The sequence below is a fragment of the Scleropages formosus genome, chromosome 24 (genome assembly GCF_900964775.1).
Source record: "Scleropages formosus chromosome 24, fSclFor1.1, whole genome shotgun sequence".
In the NCBI taxonomy this organism is placed as follows: domain Eukaryota; kingdom Metazoa; phylum Chordata; class Actinopteri; order Osteoglossiformes; family Osteoglossidae; genus Scleropages; species Scleropages formosus.
Window position 1 is genome coordinate 5,666,192 of NC_041829.1, and position 23,720 is coordinate 5,689,911.

Consider the following 23,720-nt stretch of genomic DNA (forward strand, 5'->3'; position numbering starts at 1 on the left):
ATTAAATAGGGAATTCCAAAACTGAAGTTTTAGACTGGTATATAGAGATTTTTAAACTTTGGATGTTGTTAATTTATTTTTTTTTATTTTTATTTTTTTTTCTAACTGTATGTTAGGGTATGTATTCTTTTATGTGAGTCCAGTGTTGTGCATTGGCCGTGTCATGGTGTCCAAGACAAATTTCCCTGGAAAGGGACAATAAAGTACATTCTTCTTCTTTTACTTGGTACTTTCATATTAAGTTAATTAATATGAAAGTATCAAGATAAAAAGACAGTTGTGTTTGAAACAGTTTCACATATTAAACACTTATTACTGCATGTTAATGAATTATAAAGGATTTCAGCAATTAACTGAATTGAAAAGGAATATAATATAGAAGTAAACACAATGATCAATACAAACTTACCTTACTACCATTTCCATTTTGATAATAAAAATCAAAAGTGAGACGAACACACAGAGCAGAAACAGAAAGGTTGAGGTTAACATATCTAGCAGTTAAACTGGGTCTCGCACATACAGAACCATTATCAAGTTGAACTGGCTTGAGAAAAATACATACTTTACATGCTTGACATGTCTCAAAGACAGTAGGCAGCAGTAAATTATAGACATAATGAGACATTTGTGCCTATGTAAAAATTTAGGCATCAGAACATATAAGTACGATATTAAGAAAGATTCAGACTTTCTGCTGGTGCTAAATTGGTATTGATCTATTCACCGGATTTAAAGCTTATCCCAAAAAATGGACAGAAAAATCACAATGAAAATTATGAACAGATAATCTTTGTCTGTACTTCCAAATACTACTGCCAGTACATCTAACACCAAAAGAAATACTAACAATACAAAGATTGAAGTTACACCAAGACTTTGCAGGAGAATATCTTTTATGCTTAGACAAAAATATGAGAGTATTTAAAGAAGGACACGACTATAAGCCATGTTAAAACCATATTCTTGATTAAAAGAGCATTGAAAACTCTATAAAAAGTTGACTGTATATGAAAGGGATACTTACTCATCAGGCATGGTTACACCTTTGAAAGAAAGACAACTGTTTAAATATTACAGAATCATCGAAAAACACTATTGGAATTATTATAACATTACCAGCATATAAAAGTTTTTTAGATGCAAAACAATTAAGTTACCCACAAAATAAATCTATTAAGTAACTGATGCAGTGTTACCTTTGCTGATTTAGATGAGTGGATGAGCACTGAGGAATGGCTGCAATAATAGGTGTCTTTATGTCTGAACAGCTATTGGTCAGTAAATATAGGACAATGCTAGTGGAATGGCACAAGCTGCTGTCCAGAATGAAACAATACCCCTATGTCAATGTGACAGGGCAGAGAAATATAATAATAAATTATGACACATACTTTATTTCCTCCTTGGAAGAATTGATCTCATTTATGAACATGTAAAGAGAAGTGAACATATCATCTGATATTATCCAGAGCTGCCCAGAAATAATTGTGAAAAATTATGAAAAATGAGATAAAGAAAGATGTATATAAGAATTTTGGAAAAGTCTACATCACAGTTTATCCATACTATTGATTATTACCAGCTGCCATTAATTATGGTACGAAAGTTTAAATAATAATGAAAAATAATTAATAATATAATATAATAGTGAAAAAACAGGAGTGTGAATTGTCATTTGTGACAGCCTTAGAGTTGCCAGTTTTCAATATTTCAGACACAATTAGAAATTCACATCTAAAGTGCAATATTCTCATAGGCAGATGAAACTAGAAGCTGTCGTGTAAACACAGTAGAAAGAAACACACTCCAATGTCACCACAGAAAGGTCAAATGAAGGAAACCCTAGCACATGCTCTTCATCGCAGTAGTGGTAACAGCAGTTGTTCATGCCATTTGTCAATAACCTTTACTTAGCTATGGGTTGGTTTGCAGACAATGCATATCATACTATTCAATATCGGTACGATCAGTATGATTTCGGGTGCTTACGCTCCTTGTGTTAACTATTTATCACTGGGGATGTCTCCTTGACAAAACTGATTCAACTGAAACGAAGTTCACAAGTGCGGCAGACATCGAGTGTTAAAATATTTTTATTTAGGAGTTGATATTTATAGTTGTTAATGAAAACAGGTGCTCAGTGAGGACAAATGACAGCTGAACATAAATAAAGAATGAAAGTTGAATTGTTCTCCTTTAACATCATTTGCTTTTATAGCATGTGAAACAGTTAGGTGGGTTTATCCTCAGGCATGGGGTCACTAACTGACACCTTGGTTTGGGGGTTTGGAACTGTGACCGGAATGGTAAAACTGGGTTCCAGGGATGACCAGAATATCTGGTATATCTCATGAGCTAAATATATCCACCAATCAAAGTTTATTTCTGCTTCAAACAGATTATCTGTGGCACTGACATTCAGTTTAAGTCAAATGAGGGGAAAAGATTTTTATAATTCAACTTAAAAACTACAAAAAAATATGAGTGATTACAGAAGTTCACCCCATAATGAATTTCACACTAAATCTGAACTGGTATGCATAACTATGTAAACAATAAAATTAACTCTACCAATTAAAAGTCGGGACTTGATACAAATTTGTTGCGTCTCATTGGTTTTCAGTTAATTGATTGAATTTTCACATTGAAAGCAACTGGAAATGGTATAGTTTATAAAGAACAAGCAGTATCTAGAATTATTAAACCAAGCAAAACATTAATAGATAACAGACTAAATCAATGATCCGTGGAGACAACGTCTAACGGTTTACGATGCAGAACCCTGAGGATGTTTCCAACATATGAAACGAAACGTTGGGATTAGTTTCCGCGGTCTACTCCGGAAGATGCTAAATTCCAGTCCATTAATAGATAAACCTATTAATAAAAATAATAAAAACATTTGCAACAGCAACCCTTACGTCTAAGAAAAAATGCGCCATTTGTTTTAAAGATCCAGTTCTTAAATTATACCCGCCTAAAATGGAAATGAAAATCTCATTCTCAGTAGACTTTTGAATCTTTTTTATCTGTTTTGATGTAGATAGTTGTGTTTGAAACAGTTTCACAGAAGATTAAATATTCAATACTGTGTCAATATATGTCTGAGAGATGAATATGAAAATATATATTATATATAGTATACATAATATTGTAGTATATATTCGTATACATGTGACGTTTTCCATTATTAATTGAGGGGAGGGGAATTTTTTATAGCTGTTCTAGTAACGCACTTTTCCCGTCTATACAGTATAAGCGTCTTGTAGCTGGGATATCATCTACCGGACGTATAATTATATTTCCGCATTTAGAAAGCAGGAAGCAATTTTTTTTTTGCCCCGGAAGTAGTTTGTGCGCTGTATTCACGCAGTGTTTGCTTAATGTCAGTCAGTGATAGGTTTAAACACTGTGTGTTAGTTCGCCCCCAATCATGGGTTTAGTACGCGGGCGGTGCATGGGGGTTCTGAGTTGTAATGCAGTAATACTGTAGAAAATGTGACGACATTTCAAGCTAATAACGCTTTAAAAATCATCGGAGCGTCGCGACCTTCAATCATCATGTGTTGTGGAAGACGAGGTGGAAGAGATGGGTGTTAACACCAGCGGTATCATGTACTGAGTGGAACCCGTCATTGCTGAACACACGGCTGTACGTTGTGCCTTTACTTAGTCCTGTAATTTTGTGTCTGTGATCTGTTTAAGTTGGAAGTAATCAGAAATAGCTACAGTGAGTGTGAGTGAAGTGAAACGAGTTTGTGTATAAACACTAACAGCACAGCGCGGGCCTGCATGCATTGCATGGTCACTGCGACTGCCCTGCACGCGCCATCCCCATCGCTCCTCTGTTATGCTGCAAGGAACATAGCCTGACTACTGAGTAAATGTCCTATCTCTTTTGCTTTTGTTGTGTTTACCAGATGCATTGAAGACAGAAGGTGTGAGTTATTTTCCGCAAACCCAGGGTGGGGAATTTTTTAGATCAATTTCCTATAGTATATGTGACACAGGTGTTTGGAAATGGTCTTTGCTGACCTGTCTGGTCTAATACACCCACAGCTCCATAATAAAAGTACTTTTTTCAGTGAAATCATCATACAAAGCCGCATTATTTATTTTCTGGGACAAAAGAAAAATGTAAAAATTGGTTCCCGGACTAAAAATGTCACCTAAAATTAATTACAGCAGTAACATAAAAGCTATGTTATGCATTTTGATAACACCAAAATATTTTAAAATGCATGTAACAGTTATTTCTATCTTGTCTCAATGTCAGTTTTTATTCACACATTCTAACTAACCACTTATCCAATGCAGGATCGAAGAGGTTTGCTGTGAATATAGGGAGCACTGGCATGAGTGATACATTTGAAACGAAGGCATCTTAAATGATTCTGCTAGCAGATGTTTATCATATAAAGAAATATATTTGTAAGATCACTACCTATGTCTGTCATTGTCCAAACTGCAGGCAATATGATGTTAGAAGTGCTGTGTTGCATTACTATGAAATTTTTGATTCTGCTCCTGCTCCACTACTCTTTAGCAAGGTACTTACCATGAATTGTAGAAATTTCCTAGCTGTATAATAGGTAGCCTGACATTGTAAATTGCTTTGAAAGAAGCTAAATGAACTAATAATAGTAATATGGAATGTGCTGTTTCAGATGTGATATTAGATTTACCTTAATCAAGCATTGTGATTAGTTGATTATCAGTAGGACAGGAAGTTTTCAAGGTAATTTAAAGGTTAACTTAATTGGAAAATACCCAGATTTATACCACTGAAGGGCAAACAGCTGCTGACTTTGAGACACAAAGTATGTATCTGTGCCCCAAAAAGTATGATACAATTCAGTTTAGTTTTATGCATTTTTTTTTTTTTTTTACGAGAGTGATGCAAGTGTTGAACAATTTTACAGGGAATGATAGTTAAAAAATAACATACACGTTGTGCAGGTAAAATACTTTTGTGCTGAATAGTAAGCCCATTGTATGAAAAAGGGTACATGTACTGTATTCATAAGCTGCTGTAGCTGTTTTTCATGGTATGGAATCCCGTTAAATGAAAGCTGAGTGTGTTTTATTTATCCATTGGCTTTTTCTTATATAGATGTAAACTTAGTCCAAACTGCTGTAGGTCATTATGCAGTCAGTCATGTATACGTTCTGTTTTGATGGTGTGTTTGTACATTGTATCACTTCCTAGTCTTCACTTAGTCAGAACCCTTGTTAGTTATGCATGTTGTTTTGACTCACCTTGTTATGTGTGCCATTCACCTGTGACACATCTCCCTCATTTTGTAGTTCCGGTGAAGTCATGCCAGGAAAGCTTAAAGCCAAAATTGTGGCAGGACGCCAATTACCTGTTATGGACAGGGCCAGCGATCTGACTGATGCTTTCGTTGAGGTGGGTGGGACGTCGAACTTATTAGGCTTCATTTGTGATGTGATGATGTATTTATCACTATATTTTCAATAAGATTGTGTTGGTAACAAATAATTGTTTTCACAGGTAAAATTTGGAAACACTACATTTAAAACTGATGTGTATCCAAAGTCTTTAAACCCCCAGTGGAACTCTGAGTGGTTTAAATTTGAGGTAAATTTATTTTTGAAATATCATTCACCATGAAGAATGCATAAAACTCAATTAAAGACAAACTTTATGCATTCAGCATTCAAAATGCATTTTTTTAGAGATGATATGCAACTTGTATGTTCAAAATTTGTATTTCGCTTTCTGCCATCGCTTTATGTGATCAAGGAAGAGTTAAAGCTTTTATATAAACTAATACGATAGTTTTTTGTCATTGAAACATCTATACTCAGGTGGATGATGAGGACTTGCAAGATGAGCCATTACAGATTACAGTGCTGGACCATGACACATACAGTGCTAATGATGCCATAGGCAAGGTCTACATCGATATAGATCCCCTCTTATCGTCTGAAGCTGCAACTGTAATCTCTGGCTGGTTCCCCATCTATGACACTATACATGGTATGTTGAATTTGTATTTCATCACCATTTTCTCCTCATATTAAGTTAATTTTCTTTTTCAAAATCCTTTTTCTTTCTTTTTTGGAAATGCATGTACAGGCAGTCCCCTGGTTATGAATATCCGACTTATAAAACCCATAGTTATGAACCATCCCTTGTAAAGCCTACTATATGGCACCAAAGCGTAAATGTGATGCAAGTCATGATGATGCATCCAAGAAAAGGAAAACGATCACGAAACTAAAGTAGAAATAATAAAGCGATCGGAAAAAGGTGAAACGCCAACGAACATTGGAAATGCGAAAATTATAGTTTCTTTGTTTTTATACATACACACACATACACATTCTCTCGCTCCTCCTCCTCTCTGTATTATAAATACTGTAGTGACATTTATTATGTCTTTCTATCACTGTCTCTATTATAAATACTGTAGTTACATTTATTTTTCTTGTTATAATTTTTATTATTAATGCATTATTATATTAAAGATGTATTAGTATATACGGAAGTGTTTCTGTAATGTTTTTTATGAAGAGAAAGGTACACCATATTATACTAAGACAAACATTTCACTAGCTGACATTAAACACGAACCGTACCTAACTGTTCCAATTTACGTACAAATCCGTGTTAAAGATAAATTTAGGAATGGGACTCGTTCGTAATCCACGGACTGCCTGTACATATAAAACTGTTCGGTCTGCCAGTGGTTTTCCTGTAATCTTACTGGTTTTATCAAAGGTATTCGTGGGGAAATAAATGTTCTGGTGAAGGTGGACCTCTTCAATGACTCAAACCGCTTCAGGCAGTCATCTTGCGGAGTCAAGTTCTTTTGTAGTAAGTCATGTTTTATGCAAATGTATTGATTATGGAGACAGCACTGTTTCAAGGCAGTTGCATAGTGTCTTATTGGAAAAGGTGAATCTTAACTTTTGATCATTTAAGGACAGGGAACATTGTTTAAAAAAATCTGGCCTCTTTGTTTTTGGTGTAACTGTAACAGACTGGTTTTTTCTCAGCCACATCCATTCCTAGGTGTTATCGAGTGGTTACAGTTCATGGCTTTGTGGAGGAACTGGTGGTGAACGAGGACCCAGAGTACCAGTGGATTGACCGCATCCGAACCCCTCGGGCTTCCAACGAAGCCAGACAGAGGCTCATCTCTCTGATGTCTGGTATGAGAGCTCGCTGGCGTATACTGAAGTTCTCCCATGTAGAGCAGCTGAGCTGAATCCAGCATAACTTTATATTATGAAATGCACTGTTGTAGTAGTTTCAACTTTGATTTTTCATTCAGGTACACCTAAAGTTAGTTAGTTCATAAAATACTATAAAATTTTACAGAATGTACAGTTATACAAAAATCCCAATGAAAGAGATTAACAGTACAACGTGTACCCTGCCCGGAATAGAGTTACTGGGACCTGCCCTGGGAGCCAGGCCTGGGGGTAGTGTTCCTGGGCAAGCACCTGGTGGCCGGGCTCAGCCTGAAAAGGCAACGTGGGGGGGACTCTGTGGTCCCACCTCCTGCAAGGTCCAACATTGGGGTTGGGTGCAGTGTCTTTCAGGCAGCAGGAGGGGGCCAGGTGGTGCATGACGTCACAGACCCTCGTAGCAGAAACTAGCTCTTGGCACGTAGAATGTCACCTCACTTCGGGGAAAGGAGCTGTAACTGGTGCAGGAGATTGAGAGATACAGTAGATATAGTTGGGCTCACCTCCACTCACAGCGTTGGCTCTGGAACCAAACTCCTCGATAGAGGGTGGTCTCTCTCCTACTCGGGAGTTGCACAGGGTGAGAAGCGCCGGGCAGGTGTGGGGATACTCACAAGCCCACGGCTGGCTGCCGTGCAGTTGGAGTTTCTCCCGGTGGACAAGAGGGTCACCTCAATGCGATTTAAGGTCGCAGAGAGGAAAACTCTGACTGTTGTGCATGCTTATGCACCAAGCAGCAGTTCAGAGTATTCGACCTTCTTTTAGAGAGTGGGTGGGGTTCTGGACAGGGCCCCACCTACAGACTCCATAGTCCTGCTGGGGAACTTCAATGCTCACGTTGGCAATGACTGGGAAATCTGAAGGGGGGGTGATTGGGAAGAATGGCTTGCCCGATCTAAACCCGAATGGTGAAATGTTATTGGAGTTTTGTTCTAGTCATGGTTTGTCCATAACAAACACCATGTTCGAACACAAGGATGTTCATAAGTGAACTTGGTACCTGAGCTCCTTGGACCAAAGGTCAGTGGTTGACCTTGTAGTCATTTCATCTGACTTGAGGCCACATGTTGTGGACGCTCGGGTGAAGTGAGGTGCTGAGCTGTCAACCGATCACCATCGGGTGGTGAGCTGGATCAGATAGAAGGGAAAACTGATGGACAGACCCGGTAGACCCAAGCGTATTGTGAGGGTGTGCTGGGAACGACTGTTGGAGGATCCTGTCTTGAATGATTTTAACTCCCACTTCCGTGGGAACTCTCAGGTCCCAGAGGAGATAAGGAACATGAAGTCTAAATGGACCCTGTTCAAAACCTCTATTGTGGAAGCAGTCAGGCTCAGCTGTGGCCAAAAGCTTGTGGGTGCCGCTCATGATGGCAACCCAAGAACCTGCTGGTGGACACCAGTGGTGGGGGAAACCGTCAAGCTGAAGAAGGAAGCCTTTAGGGCCTGGTTGGCTTTGAGGACTCCTGACTCAGCAAATAGGTACCAGCAGGCAAAAATAGGCGGCAGCTGCTGCGGTTGCAGAAGCAAAATCTGGAGCGTGGGAGGAGTTTGAAGAGGCCATGGAAAATGACTTTTGGTCGGCCTCAAAGAGGTTCTGAAGAACCATTTGGCGGCTCAGGAGGGGTCGGAGGAGCTTGGCTCAAGCTGTGCTCAGCAAAGGTGGAGAGACTCTGACCTCAAATGAAGACATTGTCAGGAGGTGGAATGAACACTTTGAGAAACTCCTAAACCCAAGAGATATGTCTCCCTTACAGGATTCAGGGACAGAGACTTCTGGGGTATCAGAATCCATTTCCTTAGTGGAAGTCACTGAGGTAGTTGGAAAGCTCCACAGAGGCAAAGCTCCGGTTCGCCCGGAACTGCTTAAGGCCCTGGATGTTGTAGGGCTGTCTTGGCTGACACGGCTCTGCAATGTCGTATGGAGCCTGGGGACAGTGCCTTTGGATTGGCAAACTGGGGTATTGGTCCCTATCTTTAAGAAAGGGGACCGGTGGGTATGTCCCAACTACCGAGATATCACATTTCACAGCCTCCCTGGAAGAATCTATGCCAGGGTACTGGAAAGGAGGCTCCGGCTGATAATTGAACCTTGGATTGAAGAGGAACAATGCGGATTCCGTCCTGGCTGTGGAACAGTAGACCAGCTTTTCACCCTTTCACAGATAACTGAGGGGATATGAGAGTTTGCTGATCCGGTCTTCATGTGTTTTGTGGACTTGGAGAAGGCCTACGACCATGTTCCCTGAGAAATTCTGTGGGAGGTGCTTCGGAAGTATGGGGTGCCAGGGCCACTACTGTGGGCCATTCGGTCTCTGTACACACAGAGCGAGAGCTGTGTCCGCTTACTCAGCATTAAGTGAAGCCCATTCAATGTGGGTGTTGGACTCCGCCAAGGTTGTGCCTTGTCTCCACTCCTGTTTGTTGTTTTTATGGATAGCATATCAAGGCACAGTCAAGGTCAGGAGGGCATTCTATGTGGAAGTCAGAAGGTGATGTCTCTGCTTTTTTCAAATGATGATGTCCTTTTGGCACTGTCAAATGGATGCCTCCAGCATGCCCTGCAACGGTTTGCAGCCGAGTGTGAAGCGGTTAGTCTGAGGATCAGCACTTCCAAGTCTGAGTCCACGGTTCTCTCACGGAAAAGGATGGCATGCCCCCTTCAAATAAGGGGAGAGAATTTGCCTAAGGTGGAGGAGTTTAGGTATCTTGGGGTCTTGTTCACGAGTGAGGGGAGAAGGGAGAGTGAGATTGGCTGCAGGCTGGGAGCAGCGGTAATACGGTTGCTGTACCGGACTGTGGTGGTGAAGAGGGAGCTGAGCCATAAGGCGAAGCTGTCTATTTACCAACGATCGGTCTACATCCCTACCCTCACCTGTGGTCATGAACTCTGGATAATGACTGAAAGAAAAAGATTGCGGATTCAAGCGGCTGAAATGAGTTTTCTCCCAAGGCTGGTGAGCCTCACTCTGACTCTCCGTGACAGGGTGAGGAGTTCGGCCATCCGGGAGGAACTCAGAGTAGATCTGCTACATTTCTGCATTGAGTGAAGCGAGTTCAGGTGGTTCGGGCATCTGGTAGGGATGCCCCCTGGGCGCCCTCCTTTGGTGGTATACCAGGCACGGCCAACTGGGAGGAGGCTCCGAGGTCAGCCCAGGATGTGCTGGAGAGATTATATCTCCCAGTTAGTCTGGGAGCGGCTGGAGATCCCCCAGGTTGAGCTGGAGGAAGTTGCGAGGGACAGGGACGTCTGGGCTTCTCTGCTCTCCTTATTGCCACCGCGACCCTAGCTGGACAAGCTGTCTGGAAAATGCATGGATGGATGGATGCATGGACGGATGGATGGATAAAGTTATGCAGTTATTGCAGCAACATGATTGCAGATGCTACACTGCTATACAGGTTCACTTATCAAATGGTTCAATTCCAGGAGAGCTCCAGAGGAAGATTGGACTGAAAGTACTGGAGATGGGGGGCAACGCGGTGGTGGGCTACCTGCAGTGCTTTGACCTGGAGGGCGAGTCAGGCTTGGTAGTGCGTGCCATTGGGACGGCCTGCACCCTGGACAAATTAAGTAGCCTCCCTACAGCTGCCCTTCCCGCATGCAATTCCCCATCCAGAGATATGAAAGAGTAAGTATGAGGTAGATGGGATCAAGTTCCCCAGCATGACAAAAACTGTATGTCTTGATAGTTTGCATGTTAGAGCTCCCATGCTAAAAGAAGACAATCAGTTATCTTTAGTTTAAAAACTAATGTGTAATACAAAATATTTTATCCTACATATAGATTTGAATGTTGCAGCGTCTTTTTTTTCCCTGTGAATTTCTCTTTAAGCAAAATTACTTCTCCAGTTTCCTGATGCCTTCAGTGTCATGGACTGTGTGTAGAAGGCGGGATGATTCTTTTTTTATTTTTTTTTTTTTTTTTTTTTTTGGCTCCACTCGAACATTGCAGTCCCAAACATGTGCTTCTTTACCCCTGGGGTCAGCTGTGCACACGAGGCGCATTCCTGCATGATCTTTCCCAGAATGCGCCAGCATGCAGGGTGCATTTCCTGTGAGAAAGTCCAGTGTCAGGAATTCCTAAGACAGGTGCTGTGTTGTGAAAAGATCCAGAAAATATGACAACTCACCTTACATCAGATTATCTGATGTATCCTCAGATTATCATTTTCAAACAAGGCCGACATGGAAAGGAGTGTAATATTTTGAAACTTCTGTTGAAGTAATTCATTTTTCTGTGTTCTCGAGGGTGTATGTCGTTTTGGAGAAAAGTGTGTGCTAAATGAATAAATGTAAATATAAACTTGTGATGCTTTAGGTAAGCACTAGTCAGCTTGGTGGTCTTCACCAGTTTGATGCAGCAGATCAAAGAGCCGTGATCAATAAGATGAAGTTATTGTATTTGCTGGTGTCTCTTATTTTATCCGGTAAGCGGCCAGAAAATGTAGTGGTAATTTATTTGAATTATTGAGGAAAAGACCCAAAGAGCAGTAAGGGTTTATTGAAGAACTTGCAGCATCTGTCACCCTGCCTGGTTTGTCTTGTGTTTTAGGCCCACTGCTGTAGGGTTGCGCATGCCTGCTTACTTGCTTCCACGGTTTGTTCTCAACCCAGCGCAGTCTGTGCAGGGGTGGGCGGGGTGAGGGTAGTGGGGGGAGGTTTGGCGCTACTTAGCTTCCCTTGGTCCGCAGCTTCCTGGAGAAAGAATCACTTGCAAGGAGAGTTTGGGAAGGAAGAAGGAAAGGCCACTACCTCTTCTACTCTTCCTTTTTTTCCTGCTCTTTCTTCTTCCCACTCCCTTTTTTTTTTCTTTTGCTGCAATTTGTTGTCTGTGTTGTTTTTGTTCTTTCTTTCTTCCTCTATGGCTGCCAACTGCCTCAGGTCTCCGCTGGCCCAGGGCCCCAGCCACGGATGCCGCTCGACCCACAGCAGCCCCATTCACACTGCCGCCGGCTCACGACTCTCTCAGGGCTTCTCTGTGTCTGTTCCTACCCTCATCTTCACTGGTATGAGACTTCATAGGCACAGGAGCTTGGGAGAGACGGGCCGTGAACACACGGCTCAGACTGTATTGCCAGGCAGGCAGTGTAGGCAGGTACCCCGCTTCTCCAACAACCCAAACCCCTCCCACGGACCCGCCCACCTCGTCACCATTTGCCGGGGAGGGCTATGACATCACCAGCTCAAAAAACCTTCAGCTTCCAAAGCATTCTCTCCAGAGAAAGTCGGGCACAGTCTAGGTGCTTTTTTCAAAAGCTGTTTCACCAGTAGATAAAAAAAAGATTGACCAGTCAAAACTCGGACACAAGCATCATTTTTTTCAATTCCATTTGCAGCCATTGGCATTTCTTTCCTTTTTTTGTGTTCTTTCAGCGTTTTTACAGCCAAAAAGTGAAAAAGAAGCAATAAATGATTTGAAATTGTCACGTTTTCCGCATCAGAATATTTTGCTTTGGTTAGCTGAAACAAATGCTTTGCATTTCACGTTTTTTTGTCCTAACCAATCCGTTTTTGTTGTTTTTTTTTTTTCCCCCTCTTTAGCTTCTCATTTGCAATTCATATTTTTAATAAGTCTTTCAGAGACAATTTCCATATGCTTGTTTTGTTTTGAATCTCTCAGCCATTATGTCTGGTTCCGCCGTTCCGGCAGATAGCGGCCAAGTCTCAGCCCACCCGTTTTCGCCTTGCCTCCACGCACTCTCGCAGACACACATATATGGGCGCGAACGCTCTGCTCCTCAGGGGCCCCTTCCTCCTCCTCCTCCTGTAGCCCGCACAACCCCTCAACCCTTGCAGTGGGTCACCTACTCGCCAGACCTCCTGTCTCAGGGGGTGGGGGTTACTGAATGTCTTTCCACCTTCTTCTGGCAGGGTTCCCTTCAGTGAAGATCCCAACCCCAATACTCATTCATCTGGACCCTCCACCCCACTGAAAAACCAAACCTATTCCTTTTCACCCTCCAAGTCCTACAGCCGACAGTCCTCCTCTTCTGACACAGATTTGAGTTTGACACCTAAAACTGGTAAGGCACCTCCACTAGCCTTATGTTTTGTTTTTCTGCCCCTCAGTTGATTTTCATTATTTTTAATTCAAGGTTTATTTTCATTTTTACAGCCACCCTACTGCTTCCTCATTTGTTCCTTGTCTCTCCCATTTTTTGTTGTTTTTACACTCTCAAGCATTTGTAATTTTTAATTTGCTTTTTGAGACCAGTTCCTTTGTACATTAAAGCAGTATGCATTACAGAAAGCATTGTTTGAAGACTAAGAACAAAAATTTGAACCAGTTTAATCCTTAGGTGTGTACTGCTACATAATAAGCTTTAAGTTGAAGTATTCATCCAACTTTTACCCTACTTTTACTTGATGAGTAATTGAACTCGTTTTTTTTCCTGGAATTTATTAAATTTTTAAATATAGTCGAGATTGAGATATTGTTCTCTGTATATATATCCATAGTACTCCTGTGGAAGTAACCATATTCAGGCCAATTAGTGCTTCAAAAGCATCTGACATGGAGTATAAGCCTGAGGCTAAGTGACTAGGTTTATTACCTTTATTCAAGGTTGTGCTGCCAGGGAATTTGGCTCTTAGATTAATTACCTTGGTTTGCATTTAATTTATATGCCTTATCGCATTTACCTTACTACTTGATTTAACGTACTTTGGGGTTTGCTTATTTTTACACATGCCTGAATTCTGTATCCATCTGCTACAATGCCATGGCATTTACAGTTTGGCTTTGTGGCATTTTCAGAATTCTGTTGTTAATATACTTTGAATGAGCACTTTGTCGGTATGTGAGTGCACTTTTTTAATCCATGCTCATAACCTGAGCATGCAGAATAATTTCATTGCAGTGTTACGTCAGGCAGTCATAAAATACCTGTTTCATAATTTTGCGTACAGCATTATCTTGGCCACGCTTTTATGGTTTAAATGGGTACAGTCGTAGAGTTCATCCTTGTACTGGTTTACTGAAGGGGAACTTCGCCATAATGCAATTATATACTTGGTAGGTCCTCATGAGACAGCAGTCATCACCAAATTACAGTTTGGTCAGTAACAAAATAAGTATTTATTTGTTTCATGGAACTACACTGTTCATACTAAGCTGGGAGTAGAAAGAAATAGAAGTGGACCTGCTATTTAAATATAAATGTCGAGTCAGGAACATAGTCGTCTAAAATTGGGTAGGGTACCGTTAACGAAAAGTTTTCACATCAGCGGCATTTGGTGATGTTCAGATCATGGGAGAGGAAAAGACATCACATTCTCAAAACTTCCAATTCACAGTACATAAATTCTGCTTTCTGTACAGAATGTCCTTATGAAAATAAAAATGTACACCTGTTTAAAAGTCAAGTAAAATTTTTGTGGAATTCCCATTTTATTAATGTATTTTGTAATATGTTAAATCGATGCAATGTAGGTAGAGAGAAAGTAAACACCACCTTTAAAGCCTTTATATTGTGGTACATTGTTCGATGCTGTTTAAAAAAATTAGTCATCCTTTGTGCGTCAAACACACAGTTGTTTTGTGTTGGAATAAACTTGATTCTTTTGTTTGGTTCATCGCAAGGTTGTCACTCCTCAAAGGCACATAGGAATCAAGTGCAACATAAAAATGATTTTTTAGCTTATGCAACCTTTTAGAAAAGATGAGAGACAGACACCATGTGGGTGGATGTTGTACCCTGCTTGCAGGAGTCTGGCATTGCAGTATTGTTACTGGCCTTCAGTAATGTTTTACCACGGTTTCTGCTTTTTTTTTTTTGCTTTTTTTTTCCCATTTACATCCCCCCCCATTTTATTAGTTGTTACTTTTAATTGAATGGTTCCATTTAATTTCCTGTTGTGTGTTTTCTTTCCTGTTGTGATTTCTTTCTGCCTCTCAAATGTGCCGCTCTGTCCTTCCAGTTTGCCTGTCATACTCATGATCTTGTGACACGTCCATCTTCTCTTCTCGGCACGTTTCTGTCCGCTGCAGCGGCGCCATCCCGTGCAGGGCCCAGGGGCTTCCTCTGTCCTAGTTCTCTCTCCCTGTCCCCCGAGTCCCTGCCCAAGTCAAACTCTTTCCACCTTCCCCTGGGGCCCAGGATGGCCCAAGGGTTCACCACCCCTCCACCTTACTCGGGCCACTCAAACCCCGCAGCGCTGAGAAAAAGTGTCTCTTTCAGTGAGGACATGCTACTGGTGGCCTCCGGTAGGACAGACCCATTCATACAGATTTACTGCACCATAACACCCTTCCTCCCCTCCCGTTGCCAAATGTGAAAACATAGATTCTAAGTAATTGATCTGAAAGACACCAGACTGCATTTCCTTACATCACTTCTCTTTGTTGGTCATTCTTTATATGCTTTATTTAAACTCTGTTACTAACTATTTTTACTAACCTTACCAACTTTATTCTAATTAATTGTTGTTTATGTTGTTATGTTATATTATTCATGTTGAATATTGAGTCAGTGCTCCTGTGAATGGAATTGGATGCACATTCCACATTTTCCCCAAATGCCAGTTGGCTAACCTTCCTGGTCTATAATCAGCATTGTTTTTGTTTTTTTTTTTTTTTCCTCCTTCATTACACATTTTCTTAAAAGCATTTGTTGTAACAGTACATGTAATAAAAAAATCCTCTTACTCTGTCTGCCTTTAGACCAAATATCCACAGATTAAATGCAGTACTTTGTTTTCAATCACTGGTTGACATTGAAAGGTTAGTTGTGAAGACAAGACAAAAGACCCCATTGCTGTTGGCTGTCTGTGAGCTGGTGAAAAAATAGAAGATGCAAATTATGTGATCAGAGCCCTAGTTCAGTGGCAACTCGCTGTCACACTAAGTTTATACTTACTGATGCATCTCTAGTGTGTATTGCTAAAAAAAAAAATTCTGTCCCCTAAGGTAGACTTTATGTAACTTCTATGTGATTTCTTGAAACCTCAGTGAAGATTCTGTATAATTTTATAACATTTCAGTATGACCAGTTAGGTACGCATACTGAGTGGTGTTTTAGCCTTTCCACCTCCTTAAGGGACACAGAGTAGGGAAAAACTTGGTTTCTGGGATGTCTTGTAGGAAAGCACAGCCATAGGATGTTTGGTTTCTGATGGCCTGTAGAATTTTTTCAATGTTGGAAAGTGGAGCAGCTTTTCTGATGTGTTTGCCTGCTGAGCCTTTCTGTTCCCACCCCCACCCCCCCCTTGCCTGCAGGAATGGGCAGCGGGGGAAGTGTTGGGAAGGAAGGTGGTCCACTGAAGACTCTCTTAAGACAGCAGACCCAGACAGCATTGGAGCAAAGGGTATGTACTTTCTCAGCTCTGCAGGCAAGGCACCTGCTCTACTGCCCTCGATCCCCACCGTAAAACCTAGACAGGGCTGCCACCTCTACATCACGCTTCCACATCTTGCACAGGCTGGTTTGTGCTAGGTGGAACAAGCGTGGCATGTTTGAGACTTGAATTACATGCCAGCTTTAGAGCAACATCATCCAGAAAGTACACACTCTTCGCTGTCCGTGCTGTACATTTGAAGTAGCGTGAGCTCACATCCGTCTGGGAGAGTGATTAACATGTTTTTCCATCCTCTTGTTCTCTCTGGGACTCAGGGAGCATCCTCCTCTCGTGTGTTTGTTAGGACAATGGTATGTTGTCAATGCCACCGTGTGATTTTTCTGTGTTATGAATTCCACATGTTTTTTTTTCTGTATGTTTATATATTTTTTGCCTTTGTGATTCTTTCCATCTGGGGTGGTGCCTTTTGAACAATTAAAAGCCATGACTACTACCCTTTTGTAAAGGGAGGAAGTGTTTTCATTTGTATGTTTCAATGAAATCTTTTTCTTTGCCTTGTTTGGGTTGCTCTCACCACTCATTTTTGCATTTACTGGTCATGAGGATGCGTGGATCCTTAAATGTTATCCATGCCAATCATCAAAATAAAGCACACTTGTTCCTTCTTATGGAAACAAAAGATTAAATTGTTTCAGAACATTTTTTCAGGATCATTTACTACGGGCATAGTGAGGATTAATTTACTTTTTATCATAGATATTCCACAGTTAGCTGTCACAAAAAAAGAGGAAAAATGAGAAAAAGATCTTAGATGTCTTTTTTTTTTTTTTCCATTACAGCTTTCACAAATTAGTTTGAGCTGAGATGCTCTGCTCTGGCCTACTTAGCATAAATGGCTTTGCAAATGAGATAATTGCCTGATTCCCTGTCCAATTAAAGTTGCCAGAAGAGTTAACATGAAAGCTTGCTATGTGAAAGATTGAAGATATTTTGTTATGTTAGATATTGCTTTAAAAGAGTGAAACCCTAGAGATAAGGCTGTATTAAGTGTGTTTTCCCTTTGTGAGCAGTATTTCATCACAGCAGTCTCAAAAACGTAGTACAGCATAGAAGAACTGGAGCTCCTAAGTGGAACACGAATGGAATTACAGAATGAATTTTAAATATTCTCCAGGCTTTGGTGAAGTTAAATATTCTTTTTAGTGTATAACTTTAGGGAAGGGCAACACTGAAAGGAAAATTGGTGTTTGCAGAATTTACAGAATCCGTTGATAAATGATTTTGTACAGATGTGCAGTGATTTCAGTAGGTCTGCACAGTATTGCACATAATTGGTCCATTCTGTCATTTGTCAGTCTCACAAGATACTGGTCCAGTGTAACTTATAAGCCATGCGTTGCAGGCTGTCATAAAGGCAGGGTTTCCCTTCCCAGATCTTAAACAGGCGCCAGCTGTTTTTTTGCCATGGTCTGTTTGTCATCTAAGCTGGTGCAGCAGCATGGGGAACGCCACTCTCTTCATACACGTTTCTTGCATGCCTCTCCTGCAGAAGGATTGTCCCAATCCTTCTCACTGTACAGCATCTCCTTGACTGTGGCTGGATTTCAAAGCCAAAAAAAAAGTGATTTTTGCATCAGGGTTGTTTTCATGTAACTCATGGTATTCTTTGAATACTAACACTTCGAAATTCTTTTTGGTAATGAAGTACCACAGTTGTTTGTAATCAGTGTTTGGTTTCTCATCTAACCGTTACGTGTGGTTTGTCTTGGACTATAAATCTTGAGCTGTTGCACTCTCTCCAGTCTCAGAATTAAATCTCTGACGCCCTCCTTCTTTCAGGAGTTCCCGTTCTTCACCCTCACCTGCTTCCCACCTGGCTTCCTAGTCCACGTGGGTGGCGTGGTCAGCGCACGGTCAGTCAAGCTTCTGGATCGTATCCACAACCCGGGTAGGTCTTCACAACGCAGTGCCAAATATACGACAAGTCACTTTGGACATGTCAGGCACTAGATTGATAACAACTGTTCTTCCTGGAGCTCGCCCTGTCTGGGAGATGGTCATTCCCTCAGATTGATGTGGGACTAGTGTAAAGTGCTTGATGAACGGCAGAAGACATGTTATTCCCACATGTAGGGGAGATTCAGGCGACCTTTGCATTTCCATTTCCTGTCTATTTGCCCAGATTGGTCAGGAGGCTCCTATCAGTAGCTCAGTTACATGTGGAAGTCTTCAAATCCTAAAGTGTTGAAGAGCAATTAAATTTAGGCACTTCAGTCAAATATGAACTTAAGTGTTTGCCCGAGTTCACAAAGATCCAAAGATCACTAACATTATCTTTAAACTGTTTTCCTTATTGTAATGTGATGCTGTCATGATAATGAGATCTCCCAGTAATGCCTTGCCAAGAAATATTTTATTTTCTTGATCAAGTCAAAGAAGGGGAAACCAGATATATATTAAGGGCAGTAGTAGGATAGCACACAGAGCTGGTGTGAAGGACATAGAGGGTGGACTGCAGCCTGAACCTATGCATTATATGAGGCTTGCAAAAATGTAGCTTGAATCTCCCTCGTTTGGGATGCAGGATATATGAACTAAGGAGTGTGGAGTTCCACTTCAGCCACTTGACTTTCAACTCAGCAGTGACTGTAGGTTCAGGGCTACTGAAGCAGCTAGAAACAAGGTGAAGAGTGAAGCTTACTACTTTGCCTGCATGTTTTGCCAAAGGAAGAGAAATTCCCATGGAAATCCTAAATACATGGTTTGGTGTAGGGCAGAGCAATTCCTCCAGGCGCCCTTTGGATTTGTAATATTACTGCCACCACTGTCAACTTGGTGCATAGAACTGCTCTTGATTTTGCTAGGCCAGATGTTAGACTGCTACTGCATGCTCTTCTGTCACTGTGGTTTTCTCTCTCTTTCTCTCACTCTCTCTCTCTGCGCGCTCACCTCAATAAGCCTCTGATTAACTCTGTTGTCTGTGTCTTTGCAGTTCCTGTGGAGTGTTGTTGTCCGGTGTTGTACTGTGTCTTGTTTGTAGTCTGTTTGTATCTTCTTTTTTCTCTTCTCTTCTTACTGCTCCTTTAACCGACTACTACTAATTTGCTGTTTTGAACTCAGCCTTGGGTAACACAAGATCATACAAACTGCTAGACTGGAATAGTTTCACAGCAGGTATTTTCCCCATTTTTTCAGTATTGCACATACCCACAGAAATTATGGCAGCTCAGTGAAGTTCCAGTATTTAGGAACGGACAGACCCAGGGAGAGGGTGCTTCTTGTTTTACATTTGAATTGGTGATGGGCATTTATTTGTGTCAGCCCCTTTTAATATGACTTGGAGGTCTGGGTAGCCCACATGGACATTAGCTTCTGTACAGTGTAGAGAGTAAAAAGTAGCTCAGATTAATCTGTGACTCCCGGAATGAGTGCAAAGTGGTAAATATTTTAATTTTCATGCATTGACATGGGATGACTTCAGTAAATCCACGGAGAGTCAAAGATGGTGGAGAAGCAGGATTTCCCCGTAAATGTCACCTCTCCATTTTAATTAATCCAGTTAGATATCGACTGCTGTTTTTGCCTTGGGTGTTGGGCCCAAAAAGACCCATCTCATTGTACCATGGTCAGTTAAATTCAGAGTTCTTCAGGAAATTAACTATTTAGACAAGGCTTGTCCATTTTGTGTGTTCTTAGGTGACATATCCATTTGAGTTCCCAGGTTGATGAAATAAATGAAGGCTGTGAGACTTATCAAAACATTAAACAATAATAGCAGAATATAATAAAACAAGTGTGCTATAAAAATATAATTATGACACCTTAGTTGCCCATCACCAATATTGAGTGTTTATCATCTATAAATTAAAGGTAAAACAGTTAAATGATTACATAAATGCTCTTAGATGTTATCAAAAATGTTCAGTTATAGAAAATACTATAATCTGTATGAACCCAGGATGCATTTGTGAATGTATTAACATTTTTTATAAATTACTAGTTAGTATTTAACTAGCATTTAACGTTTAGATAGCATTGGATTCTTTCATAAGCTTTTGTTGACTGTATTATGTATATTATTATGAGTGGTTTTTTCTAATTCTTGCCAGCTGTGAAGTCACACCAGGGCTGATGTTTCTTACGTTAAATTTCAAAACGTTCTCACTGCTTCTCTTCCTGTCCACATTGTACTTGCTTTTTAACCATTTTCGTTTAAATTTAGTAACCTACATTCCTTTACATTAATTCTGTAGTTTGATGTAATGCATTTTGAAAATATTAATTTTAGAATCATTCTTATTTAGATGTATTTAGTGACAAAATTCCTCAGCAAAAATATAAAAAGGACAAATACCTTGGAAGATGTGATTCTCTGTTTATGGAAGCTGTCTAGCACCTACCTTAATCTTATTAATAGTTTAGTAAATGAATCAGCCGGTCATTAATGTAAACAGAGGGCCTGTAGTGTTTACTGAGGTTATGTAATACTTCTAAAAGTGTTTTTATAAGTACCTGAGTGCATATTCTTAAAGCAAGAACTCAGCAAAATAACATTTTTAAGCTGACCAAATGGCAAAATTTTGGGGTGGTTTTTTATTACCAGTCCAGTGTGTTTCTCCTCAGTATCTATGTAATATTTCCTCAGGAGATCTGATTTTTTGGAGGTTGTACCTGGGGACTCTGGAGATAGCGCAGTAGGATTGAAATTCAGAGCTACATGACATGCTTTTTTTGTTCTTTACATTCCTTTGTGCAGACTTAGAACCATAACTTCTCCGACCATTTCAGTGAGCTGCCATACTTTTTCCACTCTGTTCTGTCATGTGACTCAAGCATGCGCCAAGACGAACCCACCATTTCTGGCTACTTTCTGCTGAATCTGCTTTCCTTTGCACTTGCAAGCTTAATGCTTCCTTTAAAAGAGCATCTTGAAAGAACCTGCCAACACTGGGGAGGGGGAGGTTGGAAAGACAGAGAACCTGGGCATGTGCATCCTTATGTCCCAAGGGCCGTATTCATAGACCCACGGATAACTTGTTCGTAAATGGGTTTCGCTCCCTGCAGATCCAGATCCTGGCCTAACGAGGGGCCTTTGCCAGCAGGCTTTTCGCTGACCTTCAGAGTATCTGGCTGTGTGCATCTCATCAGCCTACATTTCAGCATAAAGCAATATGTGGCTGTAGTTATTGACTTTGAAAGCATAACATAGTTTTGTTTCGTCTTCAGTTGTTTGGCTAAAATGTGACAGTGCTGGGAACAAACCCCCCCATGCTGCAAAGTGAAATAATAGTAAAGAATTTATCCTACCACTCTACTATATTCCTCTTTTACTATAGTAAATATAGGCCTAGTAGCTGAATATGTATGTATATAATGAGTTGAAATAAGCTCATTTAAGATATTGATGCAGTGATCTCTCGCCTTGGTAGTAGACAAAATACCGTGATACACAGGTCAAAGGTCCCTTCCAACTTTTGATGTTTTCACCTCCCTTAGACAAGAGTCTGGCAAATGAATATGGCCCTTCCACCCTCACCACCCGAAACACCTCCCCACCTGGGGTCTGTCGAGTTCTTAGTGACCTGTCCTTGTTGATGGCTGTTCTGTACAAGGACTCTGCTGTCATGAATTTGTCACGTCTTATCTCTTACCGTATGAAGGTTCTGCCTAACTACGAATGCACTCCATCCACATCTCTCTTCTGTTTTGTCCCTAGCTATTTTCAAACTCATTTGTTGGCCAGTAGTCCAAAATGAGATGCAGCTTGTAATCTTTGCTGAATATCTGTGAAGCTGAAAAAGTAGATTTCAGACAAACTGTCTGGACATTGAATGTTTTTCATTAAGTAGCGATGATCACAGTACTTAATGAAATGGGTGGATTCAACTCCTGTTGTTTCTTTCATTGCCCTCTGAGTTGTTGGTTCTCCTCGAAGTGAGAACAAGCATTGATATGCAGATGTTTGTGAGACGAACGGGTCTTAATCACATTGAGGGTGCCTCATTGTCATATGTTGTGAATAGCTAACGGTGGATAAGGGGACATGCGCCCATTGTGCAATTGACCATTTAATCAATAAATGGCTTCAATGAGACGTCCCCCGCCCCAACCCTGCTTCATCCAGTCAGTCCCCCTCTGTCACCTCACCGGTATGAAGTAATCTGACTCTCACAAATCCGCTGTCACCACTATATTTTCCAGATGAGCCAGAGACCCGAGATGCTTGGTGGGAGGAGATCCGGCAGGAGATCAAGTCCCACGCCAAGGCCTTGGGCTGCCATGCTGTGGTTGGCTACAGCGAGTCCACAAGCATCTGGTATGTTCCTGGCACTGCTTCCTTCTGAGAAATGGTAATGATGGGCTCAAAGCCACTGGATATTCCACCAGACTGCCATTGTTGGCCTTCACACTGTCCATACTCGCTTTTCACACTTCTTTAGCCAAAACGCCTTGGCTTGACCTAGCTCATGCCCACTGTGTAAGTCAGATTGTGTGTAGTTAAATGGGCTGTTTTTTGATGGTTTGCTCTGATGGCGTCTTTATCAATCTCCATACCTGTTGTTTATGCAGTGAGGAGGTGTGCATCCTGTCTGCGTCAGGCACAGCAGCGATCCTCAACTCCAGGTTCATGCAGGAGGGTTGCCTGGACAGCTACAGTGAACACAGGTTGTCACAGCAAGCGGTCTTCTTTTCTGCTGGGTCAGAAAGGGGAGAGTTTGATATGTTCCTTCAGAGCAAGGATAGTTCTGCCTCACTAGGGTACGTTATCAGGCTGAAACGTGGAACATGGGACTGACCTTGGCTTAACTCTACTAATGTACTGTTGGTATGTTAACCACATTGGGTGCTTCCTTTGAGCCTCTAGGAGTTGTGGATGACACGGCTTTTCTCACTAACCACATGAAATGAATTCTAATTTCAGTAACTGAATGGGCATTTGGTTTTTGGTTGGTCTCCCGAACAGCCATGAAGTAATATGAATATGTCATTTTGACTTGGTTCTATTACTGTTTTATTTTTTAATTTTTAAATATCAGCCTTTTCACACATAAATTCATTAAATTTTGAGTCTCTGCATGTGTCTATGCACAGGTGTACGTATGTAAAGATGGCGATATATAGTTTTATCGTGATTTTGTCGTTAAAATGTCCTTGTATACTGACAGCGATGAGGCAGCCCTCTTTCCCTTTTGCA

At 41.0% G+C, this 23,720-nt stretch overlaps 1 protein-coding gene across 13 annotated transcripts in view; it reads left to right on the forward strand.

Moving 5' to 3' along the window:
- The first annotated feature begins 3,359 nt into the window (after positions 1-3,359).
- Positions 3,360-23,720, forward strand: part of c2cd5 (C2 calcium dependent domain containing 5) — a 30,076-nt gene continuing 9,715 nt past the window's right edge. For 5 of the 13 annotated variants that reach the window (XM_018756017.2, XM_018756024.2, XM_018756018.2 and 2 more), the window contains exons 1-13: positions 3,360-3,655; positions 5,311-5,413; positions 5,519-5,605; positions 5,836-6,007; positions 6,752-6,847; positions 7,030-7,185; positions 10,655-10,856; positions 13,100-13,251; positions 16,446-16,534; positions 16,840-16,875; positions 18,365-18,473; positions 22,727-22,841; positions 23,096-23,284. In XM_018756017.2, the coding sequence (XP_018611533.1) occupies positions 5,324-5,413; positions 5,519-5,605; positions 5,836-6,007; positions 6,752-6,847; positions 7,030-7,185; positions 10,655-10,856; positions 13,100-13,251; positions 16,446-16,534; positions 16,840-16,875; positions 18,365-18,473; positions 22,727-22,841; positions 23,096-23,284 (1,493 nt within the window). In that variant the 5' untranslated portion in view covers positions 3,360-3,655; positions 5,311-5,323. Of the gene's footprint in view, positions 3,656-5,310; positions 5,414-5,518; positions 5,606-5,835; positions 6,008-6,751; positions 6,848-7,029; positions 7,186-10,654; positions 10,857-12,109; positions 12,235-13,099; positions 13,252-16,445; positions 16,535-16,839; positions 16,876-18,364; positions 18,474-22,726; positions 22,842-23,095; positions 23,285-23,720 lie in introns of all 13 variants that reach the window. The other 8 variants (XM_018756023.2, XM_018756026.2, XM_018756025.2 and 5 more) reach the window with 6 other exon arrangements.